Source organism: Balaenoptera acutorostrata, chromosome X (genome assembly GCF_949987535.1).
Source record: "Balaenoptera acutorostrata chromosome X, mBalAcu1.1, whole genome shotgun sequence".
Taxonomy (NCBI): Eukaryota; Metazoa; Chordata; class Mammalia; order Artiodactyla; family Balaenopteridae; genus Balaenoptera; species Balaenoptera acutorostrata.
In genome coordinates this window covers 12952217-12980192 of record NC_080085.1, presented here as the reverse complement: position 1 = coordinate 12980192, position 27976 = coordinate 12952217, and the positions used below count along the sequence as shown (strand labels likewise).

The window sequence follows — 27976 nt, the reverse complement described above, 5'->3', positions numbered from 1 at the left end:
TCGGCTCGCCCTCCCCTCGCCGCCTAAGCCTTCACTCCGCGAACCAGGTCCTCTCCCCACAGCAACACGGCTTCTCTTCCTCAGCTCAGCGACAGGGGCTTCCCCTTAGCCGCCGCCGCCGCCGGCCGAGCCCCGCCGCGCCTGCGGCCCGTGGCCGCCGTAAGTCCCGGGAGGCGAGCGGGGGCGCCGGGGACGGGGAGCGGGGAGGGAGGGTCGGGCGAGCCCCCCGCTGCCCCACGAGCGCCCCGACGACCCCACCCTGCGTCCGCCCGCCCGGCCCGCCACTGGGGCACCGTGCCTCGAAACTCACTTCTCTTCGCGTCCGCGCCCCTCTCCACTCGGCGCCGCGCCCCAGGATGCGGGGGCCAGTCTCGGACGCTGCGGCGGCCCCGCGGCACCTGTGGTTCGGGAATCGCCTCAAGTTTTGCGGGGCATTTGCGGGCGGGGTCGGCGGCCGGGGGCGGCGGCGACCGAGGACCCTTGGCGCCCCCTGCGCGGCGGCGGTTGCCATTGTCTGCCCCGCTCCTTGCCTGTCACCTCGCCCGGGCTCGATCGGTCAGTGATGGAGTGCGGCCCCCCGTGGGGCGGCGGGCAGGCATCGGAGACGGCCGGACCGAGGAACGCTGGCCCCGAGCCCGTTCCGCGGCCGAGCCCATTGTTTTTAATACCAATCTCCAGGAATTGAGGTGCCCTGTGATTTATGGCAAAATCAGAGCGTTGGTTTTTAACTAGAGGAAAGGAATACTTGTGCCTTGCGACCGGGCATCGTCCCATGTTAACATATAATTTATTTTCAAGAGAGTGAATTATTTATTCGTCATATAAAGTGGTGGAGGGGGAGGTGGTGGAGCCTGCTATAGACTCCCTTGAGTCCTTGAGTTCCGAAAGCAAACCCCCAGCCCTCCTGGTCATCGAGATCCGGGAATACGGGTCTGTTCTTTTCCAAGTTCTGCTAACGGGTTTGCATGAAACGTTGTCCAGTTTATGCTTTACTTGCTGTCCCCTTCTAATGCCGCTATCTTAACAGGACTTCTATGTGAGGCACTTTGACATCAATAAACGAATACTGTCCGTTTATTTCGTGCCAGGCATCCTTTTTAAGTGAGGTGTTTTCAGCCAATTTTAACTTTAATAAAGTTAAATTGTCGCATCGTAAATTTGTAAATATCTTGATGCCTGTTTGGATTATTACAAAAAGCGGCAATGATTTCTTAGCGAAATTTAGGGCCCATTTTATTCAAATTGATTGTATAAATTCCCCCACCCCATGTTCAAATTCGGCATGGTGTGGTGAATATTAAGAGTCAGGCTGAATCTTACTTGCAGTAACTAGTACTGGAACATAGAATAGTTAAAAGAAAAAATATATATATCTCTGAATTCTACCTTTAAATTACCTTTGTAGAAACAGTGCTTATCTGTTTACAGTTGAGAAGACCAGTTGAATTATTATTATACAAGGTTTCCTTAAAAACTAAACATGTAGACTAATCATCATTTACAGATTCCAAATAAATATATACAAAATAGTTTGTGTAAAATACACTAGAATTCAGCATCCGCTCCATCTGTAGATGCTATGTTTTTTATCGTTTTAAATGAAGTATTTCGTGTAATGTATGAATGTGTGTAGCTCTTATTTTGGCTTTTTAAAGGTTTTATTCTCTTAGGTAAAATTATATTAACTCACTTTATTGTGTGTATATTTATGGTGGAATTTTTAAAATGAGATGAGAAGGGATACTTAAATCAGGCTTTTATTAAGAAAAATGCATTTATGGGATTTTTTTTTGGTTTATATTTTAGATCTTTTGTTTTGCTTAAAATATGTAAACATAAACTGAAAGAGCATTCTAAGTTATAGCAGTCTGTCTACAAGTAATTCGGTCTGGAACTAGGACAGCTTGTTCTGTTTAGGGTGAAAAATAGTAGATCTGTTTCTCTCAAATGCATCTAAACCAGTTGATGTCAACAATTCTCTTTTGATGCATATACATACATTCCTATAGCACAGGTACACAATAGTTTCTTAAATTGCAAGAATTATCTTTCTTTTTCATCAGAATTTTCACCTGTTTTTGTCCTCCTGTCCCGCCCCCACCCCCCCAACTTACATGGAACAGGGTGGGGTGGGAGGATTTGCATCTGGTGGGAAGATCTTTCTATAAGAATTTCCTTCTATTTTAACTGGCATAGAAATATTGATGGCTACTCATCATTTGTTAGCTAAACGCCCTGTCCCCCAAAGCTTCTCTGTGCAGCATGTCATCTTAACCTTAACTTTATTGAATCGAAGTATTGCCTGTAATCTTGGTTCTGTTTATCTTAACAGATGCAGTTTATGTTGCTTTTTAGTCGTCAGGGAAAGCTTCGACTGCAGAAATGGTATGTCCCATTATCAGACAAAGAGAAGAAAAAGATCACAAGAGAACTTGTTCAAACCGTTTTAGCACGGAAACCTAAAATGTGCAGCTTTCTTGAGTGGCGAGATCTGAAGATTGTTTACAAAAGGTATATTTTTATTTATCAGGAAGGTGAAATAGAATCAAATGTTAGATCATTTATAATGCGGAAATTGCAGACTTTTGAGGGATGACATTTATAAATAATGATTAATAAAGATATAGATGAAATAGTCTTAAGGTAAAGCTTTGTATTTTTAAGATAACTGCTGTTTTGATTGATTACCCAGGCTAAAATGTTAAAATCATGGAAATCTTTTTACACGAAATTATGTAACTGAAGGCATAAATGATACTTCATGTTTAATCATCTTTTTAGGAAATTTGAAAGAATTCATTTCTTTGAAGGGGAAAATAAGATCAGTGTTCTAAATTGTGTGAGTAATTCTCTGAATTTAGATAAGCATTTACCCTCCACCACCACCTTCTCGCCACAAATCTGTAAAGTAATGACTGATATTTGACATGCCTTTTAATCTGACTTTTAGGATCTCTTACTCACTTATAAACACCTTGGATACATAGACCATTTTAGTCATAGATGTAAAAACTGGATATATACAGGATTTGTTCGTTAGGGCTTATTAATTTGAAGTACACTTGTTGCTGTGGTGGAGGTGTGATTATAGCTGGTAGATAGATAATTTTGCCAAGAACAGACTTAAAATTTTGATGTTGCAAAATGACTCATAGGTTGGCTTTGAACACTAAGCTTTTTAAAAAATGCTATACATCTTTATTAATATCTGAAACTTTTTAATACCTTAAAATGAACTTCTCAAGATTGTTCTAATCAGGTTAAAATAAATATAATTACTTTGTTTCTTCCCCATTTCTGTTCCCTTACAAATAATTTACTGAATTTAAGATAAGAACATTCATGCATATAAAAATTCTTTCTTGTGAGGGATGTGCAGGGAACTGACTGTATGGGCTGCGAGGGGGGTCAAAGAGAAGCCTAGGTTTTCTCTCAGTTTTCCTTTATTCCACTCCAGTATGAGTGGGGTTTGTGGGGGAGATGGTAGAGGAAGTCATGAAGGTTATAGGACATCTAGAACTTTAAAAATACCATAGACTCTTCTTTAGAGTAGAATGAATATTAGTCATCTTTGGGTGATTTTGTATCCAGTGTTTGGTTTAGTATTTGTTGAGAAAAATCATAGCATTTTAGAGCTGGGAGATGTTTTAGAGTAATCTAGTCAAGTGATTTTTTTTTTTTTTTTAAAAAAAGCTTTTTGCCCCAAGGATAGAACCTTAAATGAAACAAGTGGAAGTGGAGGTGCTCGTGTGAAATCAGGACTGTATCTCAACTCATTTGGCTTCCACCCTCTCTGTAGATGGTTCCTGAGTTTGAAAACCACTACTGTTGATCAAACTTCAGCTTTATAAAAAATGAGAATTTGGGAGAAGTGACTTGTCCAAGGTCAGTTGCTAGTGACTGCCATAGTGGTCAGAACTCAAATCTTAAGCCTGGAGGCAAGGGTTTTAAACTGGGATGAATAGAAAATTTGCATTTCTTTAAAGATCCTGTAGTTGGAGAATGGGTGGGGGAGGGCTGAGACTGGCACCTGAGGGATCTGTTAGGAGGCTGCCTCATCCAGCAGTCCTGAAGGAAGACCTCTGCTGTGGGCTCAGCAGGTGGAAGAGCTGTTCCCGAGGTAAGTTTGGTAAGACTTGGTCACCGCTAGAAGCAGGGAGGGCAGTGAAAGAAGGGGAGGAGGGGGGTTATTCCACATTTCTGGTTCAGTTGATGGGGTAAATGGTGAAGTAGAAGGTTGACTTTGAGGGGCCTGTGTGACTTCCATTTGGAGATGCCTAGTTTTCTCAGGGTGGGCATAGGCATGGAAGTCTGGGGGAAAATTAGGCATAAAGCGTTAGAGCACCAGCATTCAAGCAGCAGGCAAAGGATAAGTATAAGGTCAGTCACATTGGGGTAGGGGGAAAGTTTCAAAAATAAGGCCACCAGTGCCAAAGCTCACATGAAAGTCAACTAAAGTGAAGAATATTAGATTTTACAGTGAGCATTTCACAAAATGCCCTTCATCAGAACATTTTCAGTGGAATAGTAGAGACAGAACTCTCGAAGAAATGGGGCAAAGTGTGAAGAGGTGGAGACAATAAAACAGCAGGTGTAGACTATTTGGGGGAGCTTTGCTACGAAGGACAGAAGAGGTGATAACCACCTGTAGACAGGAGTGGGGGACAGGGTTAGAAAATGACATAAGAGACTTAAGCTTATTTCTAGATAGGGGAAGGAGTCCCCCGTGTGGAGGAGGAAAATACAAGCAAGGGAATCAGTCCCAGGAATCAAGATTCCTGTAGCTGAAGGAGATGGCCTGTCAAAAGAAAAGAAGGCACTAGTTGGTGCTCTGTGCACAGCATTCAGCCCATCCATGTTGGGCCACCTCTGTTAAAGGCTGTAAAGGGTAATCTCACCTGACTCTGATATTTACATCAAGCGCCTATAAATAAAGGTGCACTACAAAAAAAACCAGCTTTACTGAGATGAAATTCACATAAAAAGTTAGAATTTATAATCAGTTTTCCTCTGCATTTCCCCATTTCATACTGAAAACTCATCTAGGGTACTTAAGGACATATTTTTTGTAGCTATGAACAGGTGATTTTTTTTCCCTAGACCAGCTGGAAGAGGAGACCTTTTAAGCAAACAAATTACCGCTTAGCTGCTGAGAAATTCTGAACTAGCACTTTCGCTGTTCATATCACCAAGTGATCTTTATGTCTGCCTTCCTCAAGTTGCCTCATCCACATTCTTCATCCCTGAGACTTTCATTGCAGTTGCCCCTCTTGGGGAGGGAGAGGTGAGAGGGGAGTAAGGCTCAGACTGAAAATCTGGGGACTTGAGTTCTTTTCCCTTGGCCATTAGCTAGTTTTGTGACTTTGAGCAAGTCATTTTGCCTTTGTTTCCTCATCTCTAAAATAAATGCTCTTGAAGATCCCGTGAACACAGAAAACACTGTATGCGTTTTTGATTCCTATTTTGTGCAGCATGTTATGGATTAAAGTCTTAAAATTAATTCAAAAATACACACCTACCAATTACGAGCTTCAGAATTTGGTGAAGAGTACTGTATTGATTTTCTTTACTAGCAAAAGAATATTTAATGACATAGCAGTAGAATATTGAGAACGGTTTGGTTACAGTCACCCACAGTCAGCTGATATTTAGCTGACTGGGGAGAAGTCATGTGTTGTGAATATAAGAATAGGCACCTTCAGATGTTCTCTGCTAGTAATTAGAGTAAGCCTTAATCTACTCTGCTAAAAATAACCAAACATACCTTTCTTCTTACTAGTCTATTAATTTTACTTCAGATTTAGACTTACAAATATATACTAAGAGAACAAAATGAGCTCATTATTGAATTGTTTAAAACCACTTGGTTCTGAAAATAGGGAGTATACCTCAGGTTCTCCTGGTAATCTTTTACTAAATCAGGATAACAATTTTTATTTCTCTCTCTCTTCAAAGCATGTAAAATATTGCTTTGAATATGTTTTAATTTTTGCCAGTTGCAGGATTACTTTATTTAGCACAGTTCTGGGCCATAGTTTTTAATATAAAACTCAGGCTCTGGAGTCAAATCACTGTTCTGGAAGATTACTCAATTAAGCCTGAGTCTCCTGTAAATGCAAATAATAACGGTATCTCTCTGGAAGGGTTTTTTTGAGGATTAAAATGGTAAATTATGCCAATGCCTTAGGTAACATTTAGTGCCTTACTCAGAGTGAGGACTCAATAAATGTTACCTGTTATTATGCTTCTGTTTCTTCCTTAAGCCTTCTGAAAAGAGGTGCCTTCTTATAATCCTGATAACAGGATGCTCACCTACAGTGAAGAATTCATTTAATTTGATATTAAAGTAATATTTCCGAATGACTCGTATAATCTAGGACCTTTGACTAGTGTTTAAATGCTGTTTACTTGTAAGTAAAAAGTAGTACTGTGGATAAGGAGCGAGGATGGTGTAAGCATTAGATTGCTTAACAGTAGCATTGAAGAAATCTTGAAATTTAAAAAACAAATTAAATTTACCTGACGTTGCCTATTAGTAAATTCTTTCTAATGGAATTATTTAGCACTCTGTTCATAGCAGCTAGTCATGTCTGCTTTTTATCTACCAAATCTTTAATGTCAGCCCCTTTAATCTTTAGTTTTCTTAATTCAGAGAATCTTATGTGTCATTTGTATCAGTTTTCCCAAATTTAAGACTATTTGAGGAGCATGGGTTAGGGAGGATGGAAGGTTGGAATATCCCATTGCTTTTTAAAGCGATAAACAAAACATAGGATAGTGCTGGGAAAGAGAGGAAGCACTTTGTTGGTAAGGTTGGAGGTGGTGCCTGTTATGTCCTTCATGATAATAAATGAATGTGTTTGAATGCCTTCTCTCTAAGACTGCAGGGGACCCACCATTTAAAATAACTTGGTGAGGGACTTCCCTGGTGGCGCAGTGGTTAAGAATCCGCCTACCAATGCAGGAGACACGGGTTTGAGCCCTGGTCCGGGAAGATCCCATATGCCGTGGAGCAACTAAGCCCGTGTACCACAACTACAGAGCCTGCGCTCTAGAGCCCGCGAGCCACAACTACTGAGCCCACGGGCCACAACTACTGAAGCCCGCACGCCTAGAGCCCGTGCTCCGCAGCAAGAGAAGCCACTGCAATGAGAAGCCCGCGCACCGCAACGAAGAGTAGCCCCACCCGCTCACCCCAACTAGAGAAAGCCCACGCATAGCAACGAAGACCCAACGCAGCCAAAAAATAAATAAATTAATAAATAAATAAATTTATTTTTAAAAATAAAATAAAATAACTTAGTGAATGTAGAAATCAGGTGGAATGGACATGGCAAAAAGTGTAAGTGTATGACAAGGGAGTCAGTGTGGTAGAGTGGAAAAGGCCTGGAGTTAAGGTCTGAAGATCAGATTTCTTGTCACAGTACAACCACTTGGCAGGCCCTTGTACTCTTGGGCCTCTTTTTTTTCCTTCCGTAATGAAGGATGATGCTGCTTACTGTTGGAAAAATCAAATAAGAGGAAATGTTTTTAATAATATTGAAATTTTAATAGAGTGTTATGAAAATACTAGTTATTCTCATACTGAAGAGCAGCAATTCCTTGAATTTCAAAACTGAGATTGTGTGTGTGTGTGTTTGTATGTTATTTTACATTAATGCTATGAGCAGTAATTGCCCATTGTGTTTTCTAAAAATCACTTAAATGCTCCTCTGTGAAAATTACAATGGCAACTGAGACTTGTTTAGAATGTCTTAGGTTTTCATTTTGTTTCTTTTCAAAAGCCTTAAGTACATTTAAACCCTTTGAAAATATTCTTTTAACCCTCCTCAAAGGACTTGGTTAGGTCATCCTTCGTTATGTATGCCTCAAGGTTGTGTTAATAAGTTTTGGCTTCCTTGGATCAAGGATAACCTAGTCCCATGTGCTAGAATCCTAGTTTGGAGAATATGAGTTTTCCAACCTTCTTATACCTTCTTCAAGGGTAAATAACCCGCGCTTTAATTTAACAGGGTAGAACTTGGAAAATTTGAGGACATGTCTCAGTTTCCCCTGTTCTCTTCCTCTAACATCTATGATTACTTGGAACTGTTGTTTTTTTCTTGAGGTTTATTCCATAATCCTATAAACCTCCTTTAAATTAATTCTGTGCTGTTAGAAGTCAAGATAGTAGTTACCTTTGGGGCTGGGAGGCTGTGACCAGGAGAGGTTAGGAGAGGGGCTTCAGGGGTTCAGTAATAATTCTGTTTCTTGGTGCAGGTGCTGGTACACAAGTATGTTCACTTTGAAACTCATCAGGCTGTACATTTATGACTTGTGTTCTTCTCTGTGTGTATATTACACTTCAGTAAAATGTTCCAGAATGTTGACTTAACGTTGACAGCATCTTCAATAAGTCCTTCAGTTGGAGAGTTTATTTTCTTCCCTGTTTACTTGTGGTTTGAAATAGTCACACAGCACACTTTGTTTTAAGTAAACTTGAGAACAACCTGGGTCAGCTGTGTTTTAGAATATTCATAGAAAGGAGCCTGAATGGAAGAAGAGCAAAATAAGTAACTCTTTCTAGATGGTGTGATTTTTTTTTTCTTTTTTGCTTGCCTGTACTTTTCAAAATTTCTTTTTTGTACATTTATTACTTTTATAGTCTAGGAGAAAAATAGTCTACTGTTGTAAAGAAATAAATTGTATAAGCATGACATCTTTCACAATAGGATATGAAAATGTATTTTAGAAAACATGATTATAGAGTAAATTTTTTTCTACATCTGTTTTTTGTTACAGATATGCCAGTCTGTATTTTTGCTGTGCTATTGAGGATCAGGACAATGAACTAATTACCCTGGAAATAATTCATCGTTACGTGGAATTACTTGACAAGTATTTTGGCAGTGTGAGTAGTATTTTGTTTTAGGAAACTGAATGCCACAGTGCTTTTTTTTTTTAACCTTTTCTGTAACAAGTTTATTATTTGATTATCTTGGGGATTCTGAGTATTTGACAGTAACTGTGGGAGAGGGAGGGAATGACTGTTTATTGTCAGTGTGCCTAGTGAGTTAACTGCCAGAATTGCTTGACCCCACAGACCTACTCATTTAATTACGCTGGTGAGAACGAGGTTTAAAATAGTGAAATAGAAAGGGGTCCAACTGCAAAGATTAATATACTGGAAGTGCTTAGTATAGAATTTAGATTTGGTTAGCAGTTACAATCATATTACCCAGAAATATGTATTTCAAAAGATCAGTCTTTATGAGTAGAAAATTATTAAGTTGCCCATGTTAGGAGCTTGCAGAGTCTGGTCTTTCTTAGCCTGTAGGCATTAAGATTGATTCCCTCTGGTCAGATTTTACTGACTACCTGATAGTAGGTAAGTAGGTAAGTATCTTTTACTTTCTTCGGTTTTATTTATTTATTTATTTATTTTTGCTTTTCAGGTGTGTGAACTTGATATCATCTTTAATTTTGAGAAGGCTTATTTTATTTTGGATGAGTTTCTTTTGGGAGGAGAAGTTCAGGAAACATCTAAGAAAAATGTCCTTAAAGCAATTGAGCAGGCTGATCTACTGCAGGAGGTAAGCTACTCAGAGTTCTCTTGACTAGACACTAGCATGTTTTGCTCTTATAGTGAAGTCTCAGTCATCTTCCCTCATTCTTACAGTTTCAGAAATTACTCTGAAGCATGCTTGGCATGTAGTGTCCATGTGCAGTTTATTGATTGGAATATGTGTCAGCCACATCAACTCAGTTATCTGTGGATGGATTTTTACTTTGGAGGTGATCTGGAGATGGCCCATTTTGGGACCCCAAAACACCCGAGTCCAAACATTTAGAGGACAGACTACTTTAAGATGGGAAAAGTAACAGTAATTTGAGAACTCTCTGTCCATTGTTCTGAATTACTTAAGATAACCCCTTTTCTCACTAGTGTGTACAATGAGGAGTTGACTGTGAGATTATGGCATTTTCATTCCAAGTTGGTTCATATTTCCACCTCATGTCCATTAAGTGCAAATGTAGCCAAGCAAATGATAGTGTTATAATTATACTTTTTGTAGAATCCTCTAGTTTTGTGTTAGCAAAACTAACTAAAAAGTATTTCTATTTCTCTATGCTTTTCTTAAATAGCAAACCATGTTCTGTTAAACAGCTACATTCTTGTCTTGCCTTGATATCACAAGAACCATTGATAAAACCCCTTTCCCTTTCTAACTTCCACAGTTGTCTTGGGTTAATTGTATACTTGATACTTCTGTACCTTCAATTTCTGAAGTTAAAAATTTCATAGATAAGGCTACCTTTTCCTAAAAACTTAATGATACATTAATTCAGGTACCTAGTTGAATTATGCTTTAGTCATAATTGTGGTTTTATTCAAATAGAAAGTTTATAGCATGAGGAGAAGGAGCTAGTCGATATAAAAAAATGTAATTTTTTCATTATGGTAATTGTCTTTTTTATTATTAAAGGAGGCTTTAAATCAGAGTAAATCTTTTTCTTCATTATAACTTCTTAACTGTTGGCCTCAGTCAGGAGAGTGGGGAGCTCTCGGTAATCCCTCTGCATCAGTCACTGACTAGGTCAGTTGTGGGGATTGTTTGAAGTTGGGATGACATCATCTGGAGCATACATAAATTAAATATGAGACAATGCTTTGTACATTTAATTATCTTGAGTTACCAAAACAGGGGTTAAGGTGCCTGCAAAAGTGAAGTATTTTGTTGACAGCCCTAATGGCATCTGCTGTTCAGTAGTGAAATGAGCACAGCCCTTTTTCCATGTGTGTATGGTTTGCCACAGTTGTTTATTAATTGATTGCATACATGTCATTCGAAGATTTTTTTTTTTTTAATGTCAGATGTGCCGACTACAAGCTCATATTCTACTGTTGTAAAATTGCTTTAAAGTTAGCAACTCCTTATTCTGCTGTTCACTAACCAGACTTCTAAAAATTAGGTCAAGACCAGGGTCAGAAATTGGGAATTTTTCTTTCTTTTTTTTTTTTTTTTTTTTTTTTTTTTTTTTTTTTGGCCGCGCCATGCAGCATGTGGGATCTTAGTTCCCCGACCAGGGATCAAACCCATGTCCCCTGCATTGAAAGCGCAGAGTCTTAACCCCTGGATTGCCAGTGCAGTCTGGGAATTTTTCCTTCCCTTGATCACTTTTATATTTCATTATTATGGAACTATATTCGGTTCTATCAGATCCTGGTATTTTCTCCAAGTTCTTCATCATTTCCTGATTAATTACATTTGCCTTGAAACATTTCTAAAGTTGTTGATGTTCAGCTTTTAATTTTAATATTTTTTTCTGGAGAGTAATGTTTAGGGCATTGACGTCTCTTGTGTCTGGATTGTTTTTTAAACTCTACTGGGAAATCGCTATACACTTTACAATATGACATATGCTAAATTTACTTTATAGCATGTATTGAGTAATATACTAGAGGATCCAGAAGTTATTACAAGTACATGTTTGTTTGTAAGTGTGTACGTGTGTGTGTATCTCCCCTATAAAAGTATTTTAATAAGAAGTAATGTCTCTTTTTTTGAAGTACTATTTTTATATCTCTAATTGGGAAAAGTAGGAATGGAGAGAGAAGCATAGGATGTCCTTAGTTCCATGTAAAATTCTCCTTACCCCATCTCACCCTAGTTTAAAAAAAAAAACCTGACTACTGTTAATTACAGTTCCTTGTCTTTAGAAGAGAGCTTTGGCCCTATTTCTCATCTGTGACTACCTTTACATTGTTTTGTACATAAACCAAATTGATACTATATTAAGACATTTTCTATTCAATGGTCCAAGTGAACCATCTTTCTTAATTTAGCCATTCAGGTCTTGAGGAGGCAGAACGTGGCTGGTCCATTCTGAATTTAGAGTGAGGTTAAGGCCTTTATGAAACCAAGCTAAAGTCTGTATTGGGCAGTTAAGCTTCATTCAGGTTATTCTGTTCAGGTTAACTTGTTTATTCAGGTTATTCACCAACATACTGTCATAAGAAATCCAGGATGATAAGATGTTTGTTTCCTACAATAGAGTCATTTATATGTTGATACATGATACAAGTTTACATCTCTGGGAGAGTATTTGAATATTATGTTCATAAAATAGGTGATAGAATAAGATGAGAAAAAGCATTCCACAAACTGCTAAAAAAGATTTGTCTGGGCACCATGATAGCAAAAAAGAACTATGATGATAGCTAATGCTTATCGAGCACTTAGATGTGAGGCATCCTATGCTAATCATCAGGATTTCCTGAGAAGGAGTCATGAGAGCCTTTTTAAGCAAAGAAGAAACAGAGGCTCTCGAGGCTCGGTGAAGTTCCAATGACTGGTCCTAGGTAGCAGTTGGCAAAACCAGGATTGTAAACCCAGATCTGCTAGACTCCAGAGCTGTATGAAATCTTAACCACTGTGCTCTGTCCGCCCCAACCCCCATTTGTGTATTTTCTTGGTATGTTTTAAACATTCTGTTTTAGACACCAACTTCTGTATGTCTCAGTAATATAGTAAAGAAATTCATAATTCTCCTGGAGGTTTCTCTATGTTGAACAAAGTAGGTTTCCTAAGACTGATGCTATCCTTTACTTTTTAGACTGGAAATTTTCATTGTCCAAGTTATCAATAGTTGGAATTTATTAATTGGATATATAGATATAAATAGTATGTTTCAAATAATTTCTTGTTGGATTTATCAAAATGCCTAGATCTATAGTAGCGTTTTTGGTCTTAAAATTTAGGGTATAATATTCACTTAGTCTATGTCATGAAATGATTTTGCTTCCAAAATTGTAAATATAGCTGTGAAAACACTTATCTAAATGCAGTCTTAAATTTGTAGAAGTCCTAATTAATTGATTTTAATCTAGTTTTTCATATATTGTGATTTTTTTTTTTTCTTTTTCTATTTGGTGTCAGGTCTTTTACTTGAATTGATTTTTTCTAAACACCAAAGATGACTTTGAATTTATATTGAAAATATCTGTTGGCTTAAAGATATATGCAAATCACAAAATAATTTTGGTTTTAATCCTTTTTTAATCTGTGAAATACACATTTCTATCCTTAAAAATGTTTTATTTTCTTTAGAAAAATTTCTTTAAAATGTCCCTTTTACTCAATTTGTGTAAATGTCATGTAGTTTGTTTAGGTAGTCCTTCATTTAATAGGCAAACAGGGTTAGAAAGTCAGTGCATAAAGTAGATTTTCTATTAGCATTTTATAGTCAGTAATGAGAACATAACATAAATGTGTATCTGAATAATAATTACTAAAATATCAGATATTGTGATTAAATAATAAAGATGTCTTATTTTACTTAATTACTTGGTAAGGAAGGGTTACAATTTTGATATTTCTAGACCGAACTCTATGTTAATTCCTTTTGGTATTCTGTTGTATGAATACATAATTAGATTTGGGGGTAAAGCCCAGAAAAATTGGTCTGTTATCCAATTTCTAACGTTTGACTGTTGGAATTTAAAACATATTTTCTTAACATGCCACTCGTACTTAACTTGATTCTTAAATTATTAAAGTGCAACATGCTGAGATTACTAAATTGACATTTTTTTTTGCAATACTTGGAACATTTTCCCCAGCACCAATTAAATACTTATTTTAAGCTAGATTTTTTTTGGAGGGGAGGGCATGGGGAAGCAGTACAGTTGGGTTTATTTTATAAACATTACATATGATGACAAAGGAAATATAGAGTGCATTTTCTTTGTGAAGTCAGGCACTTACCGGTTTTTCTCTGCTCCTTAATTTTATAGAGCCAGAATGAAGAATGGGGAGGTTTGTCTGAGGATATCTTATGATAAAGAGCAGTCTAAGGCTTTAGTCCCTTTGACCCCCACCTTATTTATTGGTAACTACTAAATTTACCATTTTCGTGGCATGGATAAAATGGGGTGTTATGCCAAAACTGTTGCACGTGAGATGATTTCAAGTCCTTGCTTGATCTGTGAAGATCAAATAGTTAAATACTGGGTGTTGGGCTTTAACCCTCAGCGGTAGATGCATGATGGTGTTGATCAGCGCTTTGAGATGTGTCAACCTTTTTTTTTATACTAACAGCATCATTTTCAAATTCGTGGGGGTTTTCCTTTTGAGCTTTGTTTGCTGTTGGTATTGTTTCTCACTAAAGTAATCTGAGAAATGAAAAATAAGTGAGGTACCAAAAGCAAGCATTACACTCATGAATTTGCTTCTACTTCAAGGTGGTCCACTTTATGAATAGATTTATTGGATTTACAGTTGTTAATTTGCCTCATCTAGAAAGTGGTGCTCTATGGAGAATTAGTGCTGCTAAAATTGATTTGTTTTAGTGCTGGGCCTGCATGATACATCTTAGTACTATACAACATCTTTGTGGAAGTAGTAATTAATAAATCTCTTGGACTGCATAAAAATGGAAAGGTAAGAATCTTAGGAGAAAAAGTGATTTCTTTAAAAATGAATCTTTTGTAACTTAAAAGTATTTTAAGTAAGTAAGTACTTATTGAAGTATTTAATAACATGCCTTTTAATAAGTTTGGGGTTTTTTAAAATTAAAATCTTGCTAATTAAGAATATTTGGACTTTGGGCAACATAGTCAAACTCAAGAATATCTTACATTGTTTTAAAACAGATGCTTTAAAATATATACAGTAATATAGCAGCAAAAAGCATTTTGATAAAAATCCTCGTAGGATTGGCTTTAATAAGACAAGCTCCTGTAATTCCTTTGTAATTACCACTGTTTATATTAAAACCTTTAAGTCTAAACCTTCTTCTTTTCAATTGGGTAAAAGTTAACAAGGCTATATAGTCTTTTACGCCAGCATATTTTAATTTTTTATGAGTAAACTTGATTGGGGTCTGCTAGACCAAATTCTGGATAAGTGAGGTTTAGTTACATTAATGCTTGAAACAGAAAATACAGAAGGGTAGATACAGAGAAAACAGAAGGCGGAACAAATCTTGCCTTTCACTTTGCATTTAATAAGAAACAATTTGGTCAATGCCCTTGGTCACTGGTTTTTAGGTTGTAATCATTTTGCTCTGTGTTTGTTTTTGAGCTCTTCTTCTTTGTTTGCTTTTCAGAATTTTGAGGATTTCCCCCTTGCTGTTTCATTTTAATTCATTTTGAGTCCACTGTTGCTACTCTGGTCTGTTTGTAATAATGAAAAGTGGGAATAACTTAAAATATTCAGTAACTGTAAATCTGATTTTCAAAAGTATTTGACAAGAAGCCACAGTAATAAATGCAATTTTATATCACAATAGTTACATACACATAAACCAAAAAAATTTTTGGTTAAATAATATATACTTACTCATATTTCTTATTTTATAGTCTCATGTTTTCTATTCTATTCTTCTTTTTTTCAATGCTGGTCCTGATCCACTAAGTTGATTGCATGAGCCCTAGGATTGGGACCTGCACAGGGACCTGCAAAGAGCATATTCCTAGCTGGTGGTGCTGGTTTTATGTGTTTTTTTATTTATTTATTAATTGAAGTAAGTTGACCTGATTTTTTTCTTTAAAAAGTACTTTCTGAAAAATTTCAGGGTTTGAGTTCTTTTTTCCCCTATTGAGACATTCTTTTTTCTTTTGTTGTTTCCTCTGCTGTCCTTTTTTTTTTTAATAAAAATTCCCATTATAGGAAAATTAACAAATACAGGCAAGCACATGAGAACATAATCTTACCCACCAACCAGAGACAATTTATTCTGGTTCTCAACTAGGTTTGGGGGTGGGGCAATTGTGCCTCCTCAGGGGACATTGGGCAATGTCTGAACACACTTTTGATTGGCACTACTAGCCATGAGGTGCTACTGGCATCTGGTAGGTAAAGATCAAGGACGCGCTGTTAAACAACCAGCAGTGCCCAGAACAGCCCTCTCAGAATAAGAAATTATCCGGCCTCAAGTGTCAACAGTGCCAAGGTCCAGAAACCCTGGTTTAATTTAACATCATGTAATATATAAAAATTTCATTTATAGATTCCATTTACATTTATGGACTGCTACATCTTTTCAATATAATGTATAGTCCAGATTATAAATGACTGGCTAAAAATGAATCAAAAGTAGAAGGGGAAAAAAACCCTAAAAATTGTGAAAGAAGGAGAAATGTGCTCAAGTAAATGGCTATAAGAATCACCTCTGTGATCCACCAAAATTACTTTTACTTGATAACCAGAGATAACCCGTAGCAAAACTTATGGGATGTCACTATATAATTTAATTTCCTCAACAACAACCAAATCTGTTAACATCTATTAAGGTAATTGAGTTTTTGCCTGAAAACAGAATTGAGCATACCCTGCAGGCAGTTAGAACACTTGAATTTTCTGCTTATTTCCCTATCCACCTTAGGGATTTGATAATTCCTTAAGAGAGAAATAGTTTAAATGACCAGAATTTACATATATAGACTTATGTTGTACCTATAGACATTTTTGTTGTTTTTCTTTTATACCCTATTAGCGTTAAAGAATTTACTTAGTAAAGATATTTAGAGTTTGAATATTTGAAATTCAGTGATTCCAAGAAATCTTTTCTATTTTGAAAACTCTGATTAAATTTAGGGCATTTCAAGTTATGATCCAAATGGAAGAACAGGGCAAATACAATACAACTACCCTAAAATGTGCTTAAAACTATTTCTTTATAGTTTAAAGTTATATTAGCTAAGTTAATTATTCTGCTTCTTTATTAAAAAAGTACAATTAACTGCCAGAGAAAGTAATTTCTCTTTACTATTTTATCACTAACGGGTTTTAGAGCAGGGTTTTAGGAAATGTAGTTAAGTTTTCCTCATTATTATTTTTAAGGCAAATGTAATAGAAGTAGACCAACAGCACAACAGAATAAGACAGCAGGAGATATGAATAAGTAATCCATAGATGAAAGAAAAAACACATGGTCCTTTGACTAAGGGAATGTAAATTAAAATATCAATTAGCCTTTTTTTTTTTTTTTTGGTTTCTTGGATTGGCAAAGAAGAATTGTTTGCTTCTTATGAACACATAAATTTGTATTCCATTTTGAAGGGTTAGTTTAGTGATATCTATTAACAGTTAAATGTGTACACCTTTGCCCCATTAGTTATACTTGAAGGAATTTTATCCAACAGAAATATACAAATGCAGCAAGACACATGCTCAGTATAATATTGAGCCATTGGAACCTAACCAAATGTCCATCAATGGGAAATAGGTTAAGAAAATTATAGTACAACCATACATGAAACTGTTAACCTGGCTTTGAAAGAAATGAGATCAATTTCTATGTAATGATATGGAAAGATACTCATCAAGTAAGAAAAGATCTAGGAGCAGGACATTAACTTAACAGTATTACCTCTGAAGATATTTGAGGTCCCTCCCTCCTGTTTTCTATAAGTGTAAAACATGTATTTTAAGTATAATTTTTTTAATTTATAAATTTTTTAAAAAGACAAAATGCTGCTCTGTGAATAGAAGACTACATTGTGTTGTTCCTTTAGGTGAAACTAGAGTAGAATTTGCTAAAAAGAAAGTTTCAGCAGGTAAAGTGAAGCACTTATGTTCTCTTGGCCATTTTAGACACTAACCATCTGGAGCAACCATATTGCTCTTGCCACATTGCTAACTTAATGTAAAAAAAAAAATCACTCGATTTTCCTAGTGCCTCACAAGTGCTTTTGTAATAAGACACCATGAGCCCTTTCATCTAAAAGGTACCTTATAAAGTGCTCTCATTTCTTCTCTTTTTATTCATTGCTAAAAAGAGATCTTAGTGCATTTGGATACTCTGCAGCCCTTTGGTCTTTAGCTCAAGGAATAGAGTTCCAGAGTTGAGAATAAGGACTTTGCCACAGTATTCAGTGAGGGGCAATAAAAAGGACCATTGTATTCTAGAACATGAAGGACAAAGGATACAGTTCAAGGAATAAGTGAAGCCCCTTCAAGAAAAACTGGAGTAGAGCAGTAACTTCAAATTACACTTCCTTATATATATTTTTTATTAAATGTACATTATTTTCTCTTTGACTACATAGTGTACCAGAAAGAAAAATCAGGACACTAGGTTTTCAGTTTTGGATCCAATATCACTAGTTTATTTAAGCACTTCTCATCTCAACAAGACTTAAGCCTTCAGATAATTACTTGCTTACCAGTTTTCATTATAGTTTATCAGATCATTTTACTTTTGAGTCATTGGCCTAGTATAGTGAATATCTGGGAATTTTTAAGGTAATGAGGTTTGTCTTGTCTTAGGAACGTAGGTGGTTTTGAGAACAGGTGTAACTTAATTCCTTTCTGCTGTGTTTGTTCTACACTTCCCACTACATCTGGTCCTTTTTGTAGGGGATTAAGAAAAAGATTATTCTTAGTATGGAGGAAAGTTGAACATGCATGTATACTGAGGAGAGGAGCTAATGGAGAGAGCGATGAAAAACAGGAATGGAATAATGGGAAAAGTATATGCAGAGGGTGAATAGGAATGGAATCAAAAGCATTGGTCTTGAGTAAGATGAGTCTTCTCCCTCCTCTGTTTTGAGGAGATGAACGGGTTAAAGCTGTAAATTTTTTTTTTTTCCTCATGAGTTGGATGAGTTGAGAAACTGCATCTAGAGGAGAGCTGCAGGGACTGAGGAGAAAGAAGAGGTAGATAACTTGAGGAAAACGTTGAGGGTTTGGAATAGATTTGCCCAGGATTAAAGGCCCATTTCAGATTGAAAATAGTAAATATCTAATCTTTATTTAAAAAAATAGGTCTCCAAAGAATCTGTACTAAGGGCAACTTGTGGTTTATATTTGTGTAATACAACTTGATTAAATTTTTTTTCTCACTATTTTCATTCTGGTCTTTATTCCCACACAATCTAAATCACTGACATTTCAGTGTATTAAACTCAGTTTGCTAGGCAGTAGAAGACAGTAGGTCTAATTCTGCACAGGACTATAAAGTCTGTGTATTGTAACAGACTTCACTCTCACCCTCCCCAATTCTTAATTAATATAATTATTCCATGACTCATAAAATGTACTGGTGGTAAGAAGGCCCAGAATACTGGAGTTATATTTAATCCACTATAATGTTTTCCTCGTATATAAGAGAAAAAATAACTTGGTTAATTATGGGCATATCTGTCATTTAGCTAAAAATCAACCTTAAATGTTAAATGGTCATTAAGGCATTTATTTATAGCACAACTTTCTCAGCCCTTAGCAGTTTAAACTGGGCAAGTACTTAAAACGTGTTATAGCAACTTAAAAGTGGTAAAAGAATACATTTATTATTTTTTTAATTAAAAAAATTTTTTTTTTATTATTTTTGGCTGTGTTGGGTCTTTGCTGCGCGCGGGCTTTCTCTAGATGCGGCTAGCGGGGGCTCTCTTTGTTGCGGTCCGCGGGCTTCTCATCGCGGTGGCGTCTCTTGTCGCGGAGCACAGGCTCTAGGCGCACGGGCTTCAGTAGTTGTGGCTCGCGGGCTCTAGAGCCCAGGCTCAGTAGTTGTGGCGCACGGGCTTAGTTGCTCTGCGGCATGTGGGATCTTCCCGGGCCAGGGCTTGAACCTGTCCCCTGCATTGGCAGGCGGATTCTTAACCACTGCGCCACCAGGGAAGCCCAATACACTTATTTTTGTGGGTTTTAGAGTTGTTTTCTTCTTGAAGAATGTTTTTCCGGTGAGGAGGTTTTTGCCCTTTGAAGAGTATTCTTCTCAATTGATTGGATGGTAAGTTCTTAAGTACAGTAATATGGATCATTGTTATAAAGAATAGTTTGGCTTTATCAACTCTTTTCTTTCCTAAAGGGTATTAAAGGTCTGTCAGAAATGCCTGGGGCAGTCACGGTTGAGAATTGCTCCTATAGAATTGTTTGTTCTCTTTCATAGTTAAGTCGGAACGGCTGTGTACTCAGCCCTATTTGGGAAACTACCTTTTTCTTTTCTTTTAATTGTTGGTTTTCACATGGTGTGATATAAAATTAAGAGAGAAAACAAAAATATAAAAAGCTGTAATATAAAGGCTCAAAGTACTGGTATTATTTAGGTGAAAGGTTATTTGATAGACTTAAATTTTTCTTGTTCTCTCTCCAGAAAACAGAACATGTATCAGCAAGAGTTTCGTTGGGTGTAAGAAAGCGTACTAGAATATGTGCTGGAGTACTTACGTGCATCAAAATGTAGTAGGATATATAAATTCCGTTTGTAATTATAATTTTGTCAAGTTTGTTGTTTATAGTTTAGCATTACCTGAAAAGTTTAATTACATTAAATCCCAAGGGATAGTCCCAATTATTTCATTTAACTGATACTTTCATAGGGAATTTTGCTCTGATAATGATCTATCATTGGGGCTTATAATTTATTTTTTTTACACAGCGAATATTGAAATAGGTTCAGAGTTCATTGACCAAAAAACTATTAATACCATTGATACCGAAATCGAATTCCCTCATGAAAATGAAGCATTTAGGGGTTCAGTTTATTATTAATATTATTTTAGCTTGCTGCTTCATTCCACAATATTCTGAGTGGGAGAAAAAAAGCAATTATATCTTTAAACTGTTTAGGAATTATCTGAGGATTAAAATTTAACTGGCTTTTTTCCTCAAACACTTTTGTATTTAATGGTTATTATTTAAGTATAAGGTATCTGTTACATATTTTATTGAAACAGTTTACATGAGTTTGTAGCCTAACATTTCAAAGTGCCAAGTTGAATAAATATTAAGTTGAGGATATCTTAAAAGCACTCAAATAAGCAGTTCTAAACTTTTTTGAGTCACAAGCCTTTTGGAGGGGTATAATCGCTTTGAGAATCTGATGGGCCGTGGGCCCTCTTCTCAGGAAAATCTGTACCTAATTTTGTCTCTAGTTTCAGGGAGTTTTTGGAGTCCCTAGACATTAATCTCTTCTGTGCACTCTAGGGTCAGTTTAAAACTTCACCTCAGGTTACCTTGTTGATGTGAGAAACATCCTTTTAGGTACATTTATAGAGAGAAGGCATAGACATTTAACAGATCTATTTGGAGAGTCCTTTAAAATCTATCTTGAGGATTATTTTAAAAGTAATATCCTTAGTCCCAAGGGCATATAGTCTTTGGAATATTTTTTTTAAGCTAAGTGAACCATTGAAAACCTCTATTGCTACCAAATGGGTGACTACTTTTCTCCTTTTTTCTTGGGAAAGATTTTCCTTTAGGATCTGTAAAAGTTCATGGTCATTCTGGGATGTAATGATTTTCATTAAGGGATTAAATTCCTTTGCTTCGTGTGGTAAAATCCTGATGAACTTGAACACTGGCGGGAGGGAGTATTCTAACTGGATTTTGAGTTAACTCAGTATTTACCAGATGACTTACACTGAAAAATCTTTTCAGAGTATTTTTAGTAAATACAGTGCTTTCAGATTTTGTAGGACATATAGGTCATCATTTAGATTATCATTATATACAGTAAAGTTATAAAAGATGAATCTGAACTCCTGGGCATTGTTTAGAAGTTAAATATTCAGCCATGAACCAAAATTCTAAAAACAAACCAATTCTAAGTTTCAATTAAGATTTCTTTACTGTGCACTAAACATTCTAGAAATCTGATTGTGTCTATGTCAGTTTGTATACTGTGTGTAAGAATATATGCATTTCTTTTGTAGCCACGTCATGAATATTTTAATGTCCCTGTGTACTAAATGACTACTCATCATCGTGTATGCAGAATTTCACAGAGGAAATAGAGAGCTGATATGCTCATGAAAGAAAATATCCTGAGCTTGGTGACTGATTATCTTGTATAATAATAATAGAACATTTCAGAACCATTACCTTTATAATTGTAATACTTTTCCTGTTTTCATCCTCTTTTCTATTTTATTTTCATTCTATATGTGATCTTGATATAGCTTTTCCTGCTTGCAGCTGGTTTAATTTCTTCTTGAAAAAATATGACCTATGACCATTTTGAGTAATGTTTCATCTTAAACACGTACATGTCATCATTTATGAACCATCTGTGATTAATCGTGTAAGAGGAATACCTAGCAATTGTTAAAATATTTACCAAAGAAAATATAGCTGAAACGCTAGGGCAGAATAAGCAATGCCATAATATAGTGTGGTTTGGTCTTCAAACGTTGGCGGGGGGCGGGGGGAGCTATATTTAGGGTGATTATATTATAGTCTATATGAGCAAACGTTTTCTAATGTATCACATAAAAGTGTATTTGGAAATAATACAAGAAAGTAAAATCTGTACTATTATATAATATTTAAGGTAAAACATTCACAGTTTCTAAGAAATTTATAATGCCACAATTATTGAATCACATTTGTGCTGTACAATATCAAACAGTCCGTTTAAGAACTATCAGAAAGCTATGTCAGAAAAGTCTCTTCTGCAATATCTATTGTTCAATAGTAAGTAATCCTTTCAAAGTATTAATATGGGCTTTATTTTGTGTAGTTAAGATTCTTATATTGCTTAAATACTAATATTTTACTAGTTATGGTTTTATAATTGTCTGCATTTAGATACTTAATGATTTGTTAAATATGGTTTTATATTTCTGAATATGAAAACCTTTAATATTGATCATTTTTGTGTATACTTTTAATAAAACATGCAACATATATTATTATAAAGGGGAAATTACCAAATAATTCATTATGTCTAGAGAGTTTAAAGCCCGAGTTAAGTAACTTATCATTAAACAATACATTCAAAAGATGCTCAAACTGATTTACCATTGAAAGAAGACCTGTGAAAATGTGTATAAGGCAGGTATGCAGATCAGTTGTTTCCATTCTTACCATTCTCACGGTACTACATGACATTTGAAGCACCTGGGTGGGCGGTCAAATGAGAAATTTAGCATTATACATTGATAGCATTGGGAAACATTGGTCTTCCGTTTCCATTATTTTCCTCTATCCCTCCCCCAGCCCTGCAACATGTCATTCATGTGGTTTTAATGCTGCATAAATATGCACTGTCTCATGCCTGTTTGCTTTGGATGCTGTGTGCCCACCTGTAACAAGATGTTGCTTCTTTTGTTATTTGTATACAGCTGCTTGCTTTAAACTAGTAGATTCTGAAATACCTTTCCTTGCATGTCTAAAATAAAAGTATTGCATGTACTTTGTCTCATGTGAATGACTTTTTTCTTCTCCATCCTTTTGATAAATAATATATTTCATATTTTAATTTTTCCAGGTAATTATTTTAAATTGTCTTTTAAAAATAACAAAATTTACTAGTTTAACCATTTTTAAGTGTACTGTTCAGTAGTGTTCAGTATGTTCACATTGTTGTGCAGCAGATCTCCAGAAGTTTTTTATCTTGCAAAACTGAAACTCTGTACCCATTATACACAACTATTCCCCACTTCCCCTCCCCTCAGCCCTTGGTAACCAACCACCTTTCTACTTTCTGTTTCTATGGATATTACTAATTCAGATAATGGTTTTTCTAGGTAATTTTGAGCTACAATTTCAGTGTGAACATGTGAAAATTAATTTTATATTATAAATACAACTGATAAAAAAACTCGTAACGTACGGTTTGTATAAGTCTCAAAGGAAGAAAATGTGTAAATGATTCTTTGAAATTAGGCCTTTCAGAAAGGACAGACACTTTAAATAATGCATATTTGAGAAGCAACGTGGTTCTCTTCAAGAAATGCTATATAAGATTGCAGGCAGTGAACACATAGGGGAAGTCTGACCAGCTCCAGGGAATAGGATAGGGGGACATTTTTACATGGATAAGCTAAGAATGTTAACTATAGAATTCAATGTAGGCACCCTTTAATAAATACATTAAAGGTTATATGATGTTTTAAAAATTATTTAACATTAAATGGAAATGATTCTTTTTAAATAGTCCCCTTTATTTAATATGTATGTGATTCAGATGTCAGTCTTGCAGTGTATTTAATGTTTAAGGCTAAACATTATAAATGAAAGAGATTGGCTTACATCATTCTTGGGAGTGTTGCATCACTTCCATTAAACTTTCTTTTAAAGCTATATCATGAAAACTCTGAGACATACAAATAGAATAGTATAAGGAACTGTCATGTACACATCACTCAGCTCCAACAACCATCAACTCAATGCTAGTTTCATAAATCACCACCCCACCCTGCCTTTTTTTTTCCACCCCGCCTTTTTTGCCTATTTTACAGCAAGCCCTAGACATCCTATCATTTCATCTTTAATACTTCACTATGTATCCCTAAGAGATGAGTACCACACCCCCCAAAATTAATAGTAATTCCTAATATCTTATGCGTGGTTGGTTTTTTTTTCCTAATTGTCTGAAAAATGCATTTTTATAATCGGTTTGTTAGAGCCAGATTCCAAACAAGGCTCACATTTTATCTGGTCTCTTTAAGTCTCTCTTAATCTTTAACAACTCCTCTGCTTTTACCCTCCTTTGCCTTTTTTGTTAAACTGAGTCCCCTATGCTGTAGAATTTCCTCCATTCTGTATCTGGCAGATTATAATGGTGATGTTTAACTTGTTTTCTTATCCTCCATGTATACTTAGGTCTGTAGCCTGGTTAGGTTGAGGTTCAATTTGGAGAGGGGGAGGGGGGCAAGAATACTTCATGAAAAATAGTCTTTTTTCACCAAAGCTGACTTTTACTCATTTTTCATTAATACACAAACATACTAAAAGGTCATCATATGAACTTTATATAGAGAGCTGGTTTATAGTAAGGCTAAATACCTTCATTTAGATTTCAGTTGAGTAATGTATCAGCTAACATTTTTTGAGCACTTTCTGTGAATCAGGCACTAAGCCTTATCTCCCTTAATCTCTACATATGAAGGTAAGTACTATGATCCTTGTTTTCATAGTACAAGGAATAAGGAAACAGACCAAAGAGTTTAAATAATTAAGATTATTTCATGTAGTGCTTTACATACAATTAAATCTAATGTATGGATTTATGGTTCAATTAATTTTTCTTTTGTTTTGTGCTGTACCACAATTAGGATGCAAAAGTAAGTTATTTGGGTACAAAAATTGTTTTCCTCTGTTAAAATCTAGTATGCCTTTTAATTACAAACTTGTTGCTAGTAATACCTGAAATTTGACCTACTTGGTCCTTTTTTATTTTGTGCCGTGCAAAATTAGACACTTTGGGAAAACTTAATTTTTTTCTAGTATGCCTGCTTTGTTTAGTCTTCTTTTGACATTTAAAAATGAGTATTGGTTGTTACATAGAACAAAAGGCACTTTTGTCCCAGATCCCAGAGCATTCTTTCTGTATGTTGCTTCCACTGAAACCATTGGTTGCTCTGGGGAGGTCTGGGAAGGTGTTTCTGCAGCCTTGCTGCTGGGGACATTTAAGTCCAAAACTGAGTAAAAACTCAGAGAAGAATAAATACATATGACTTGAAAAAAGAGCAGGGAAAACAAAATATGTGAAGAATGGGGAGAACTCAGGGGGGTTTCCCTGGTCTTTATTTAGGGGAGGTTTTGAATTTTAACACTAAGGTAACTTACCTTTCCTGTAGAAATGTCGGGTAGCTGTGGGTTTGCACTGCGTTTGCAGTGGGCTTGACTGCTTTTTGTGTTACAGCAATGGAGCCCAGCACAATTGGTAGGTAATCAGTAGGTATTTAATGCATGCTGAAAATATCCTCCTGTGGTCTCTGATGTTTGGGGCACAAATTGCTAAATAAGCACTGGCTCTCCATAGAAGTGCCCATACTGCTGAACTGCTTGCCTTCAGCATTCTCTGAAACTTGCACGCCCTTCCGTGTCAATTTCACATTCTCAAGCCTCCCCGGATCTGCTTACCAGAGTCTCACATTTTCCCTCCACAGGAAGCTGAAACCCCACGTAGCGTTCTTGAAGAAATTGGACTGACATAACTCTCCTCCCCTGTTGGTGACTTCTTGTGGCATTTCACACACTGTAGATGGTCACTGCCTTCATGTCCATGTTAGCTAATGGTGTAAGATGACGTCTTGTCAGTATTACTGTTCTGCTAAGCTGCTTCATTCAGGCCTACACGATCTTTTTTTAAAGGGAACTTTGGTTAATCAAGTGATAAGGGACTTAAATATGAATTAGAACAAATGCAGGAAAAGAAAGGTACTTTTTCTGGCTATTTTGAAGTTTATAGATCTGTTTCTCTTGAATAGATTATTATCATTACTTTGATTATGTGTATCTATGAACATGACACAATCAGGCAATATACATTTATTAATTACTGTCTTTGGCAAAAAAATTAAATTATGTGAAACCTGGTTTTATGAAACCAAAGACTAGTGCATTTCAGTATATATGCAAATAAAGGGAATTGACATGTCACGTATCAAATGAATAAAAATTTCACTCTATGTTGAAACTTTAGGAAAAAAACAAATGTATACCAAAGACCCTTATTAGAAACTAAACACCTTAAAACAAAGGGAATACACAAAAGACTAATGGAATGATGCTGTTTTACACTAAAAATTATTTCTTAGGCATTCCAGACCTGGGACGAGGAACAGAGATCAGCTGTTTCATAATAGTAAGCACGTTATTTTTAAGGCCAAGGAACATTTGACTCCTGAGCTAAGTTTCTTGTTGTCATAATCATTTAGTCACTTAGTTGTATTGTTTTTGATGCCCCCAAAATAAAATGGAAATGTTGACTTACCAGGGATTCTTAATAACAGTATGTTATGGAAAATGTTTTACCCCCTTCACAAAGTGTTGCATAAGTCATTGTTTAAAGCACGAATATTCCTTCCAGGGTGCTTGTTACAGCCAAATTTATTTTACTCCCCTATTGGCTTCCCTCCACTTAGAAGTGCAGCAAACTTTAGGGCAGCTTCCGTCCCTTCTGTGGCACTGCCTAGTTACTGGAAGTGATAAATATAAAAACAGATACCACCTTTCATATGAAAGTGTGAGCTGAATGAGGTAAAATGGCACTAGTGGGCTCTATATTTTTTAAGGATATACAGTTGTTTCAATGTCACTTTTATACATACTTCTATGTATGTAAACATGTCTTCACGGTTTACACTTTCATTTGTATCTGCTGGGCTGGATTAAGCTTTGTTGTGATTGTGACCAATATTCAGGCCACGTGAGCACGTCTTACCACATCGCCAATTAGTTGTAATAAATGTTCAATGTACACTACTATCGTGTGTTTTTATCTGTCTCTTTCCAAAAGTTTGTCAAATTATGAAGAGCTGCTGAAGGAAGAATTTAAAGAAAAAATTTTTTGAGTAAAATGTTGAAAATTCACCCACGTTTGAATGTGGTGGTGGTTAAAAGCACACACAAGATAAATGGCGGAAGATTTAAGGAGTCTTCATGTACTTCAAGCTCATTAAAAAATAATATGGAGTCCATGCTACTGAGAGCTTATCTACACATTTATTTTCAATCAATAAATACTGCTTTTAAAACCTTGATGCAGTTGACTTTTCTCTTTCTGAATGAGCAACTCAGATCACTCCAGGTAATCAAAGGTATTCTAAATCAACTGGAGTCCCCCTCCAACTAACTGGAGGTGCTAGCACACTTGCTGATATGGATGGCTATGTGCCAACTACTGCCTAGTATAAGTAGCAAATCAAAATTTTGGTTATCATGATAGTTAAGGGACTGCCTATTAACTACAGATAGGAAATGTTACATACAAAAATGTGGATTTTTTTTAAGTATACTCTTTGATTTCTGGAAAAAATAGGAAAACAATGAAATGAGGATATTTAAGATCAAGGAAACAGCTACCATCAAACGAATTTGCTAGTCTGCTAAAAACAGATATGTGTGCGATCAAAAGAAAAGGATACGTGTAGGTTTAAAGAGCCTCCAACATGCAGCTATCTCTTCACTGAAAACAGGCATATGGCCTTCTGCTGGCAATGTAGAGTTGGAATTTTTGAATCATAAATAGTAAACAAATTGTAAGTTTAAAAAACGCATTAATAAGTCTAAGTTCAAGATGGACATTTATCAGGATAATG

At 36.0% G+C, this 27976-nt stretch overlaps 1 protein-coding gene across 3 annotated transcripts; it reads left to right on the top strand.

Annotated features, from left to right (window-relative positions):
- The first annotated feature begins 4 nt into the window (after positions 1–4).
- On the top strand, positions 5–27416 carry AP1S2 (adaptor related protein complex 1 subunit sigma 2). 3 transcript variants are annotated; one of them, XR_009006688.1, is made up of 6 exons: positions 5–159; positions 2333–2511; positions 8782–8890; positions 9435–9572; positions 13778–13872; positions 25823–27416. XR_009006688.1 is itself a non-coding variant. In XM_057538354.1 (5 exons), exons 2-5 carry the CDS (start codon positions 2333–2335, stop codon positions 20167–20169), a joined length of 516 nt encoding a protein of 171 aa, XP_057394337.1. In that variant the 5' UTR covers positions 5–159; the 3' UTR covers positions 20170–25811. The 3 variants fall into 3 exon arrangements, 2 of the variants coding, with proteins under 2 accessions (XP_057394337.1, XP_057394338.1); XM_057538354.1 differs by lacking the exons at positions 13778–13872; positions 25823–27416 and adding an exon at positions 20080–25811; XM_057538355.1 differs by lacking the exon at positions 13778–13872 and having other exon boundaries at positions 6–159.
- Positions 27417–27976: the final 560 nt, after the last annotated feature.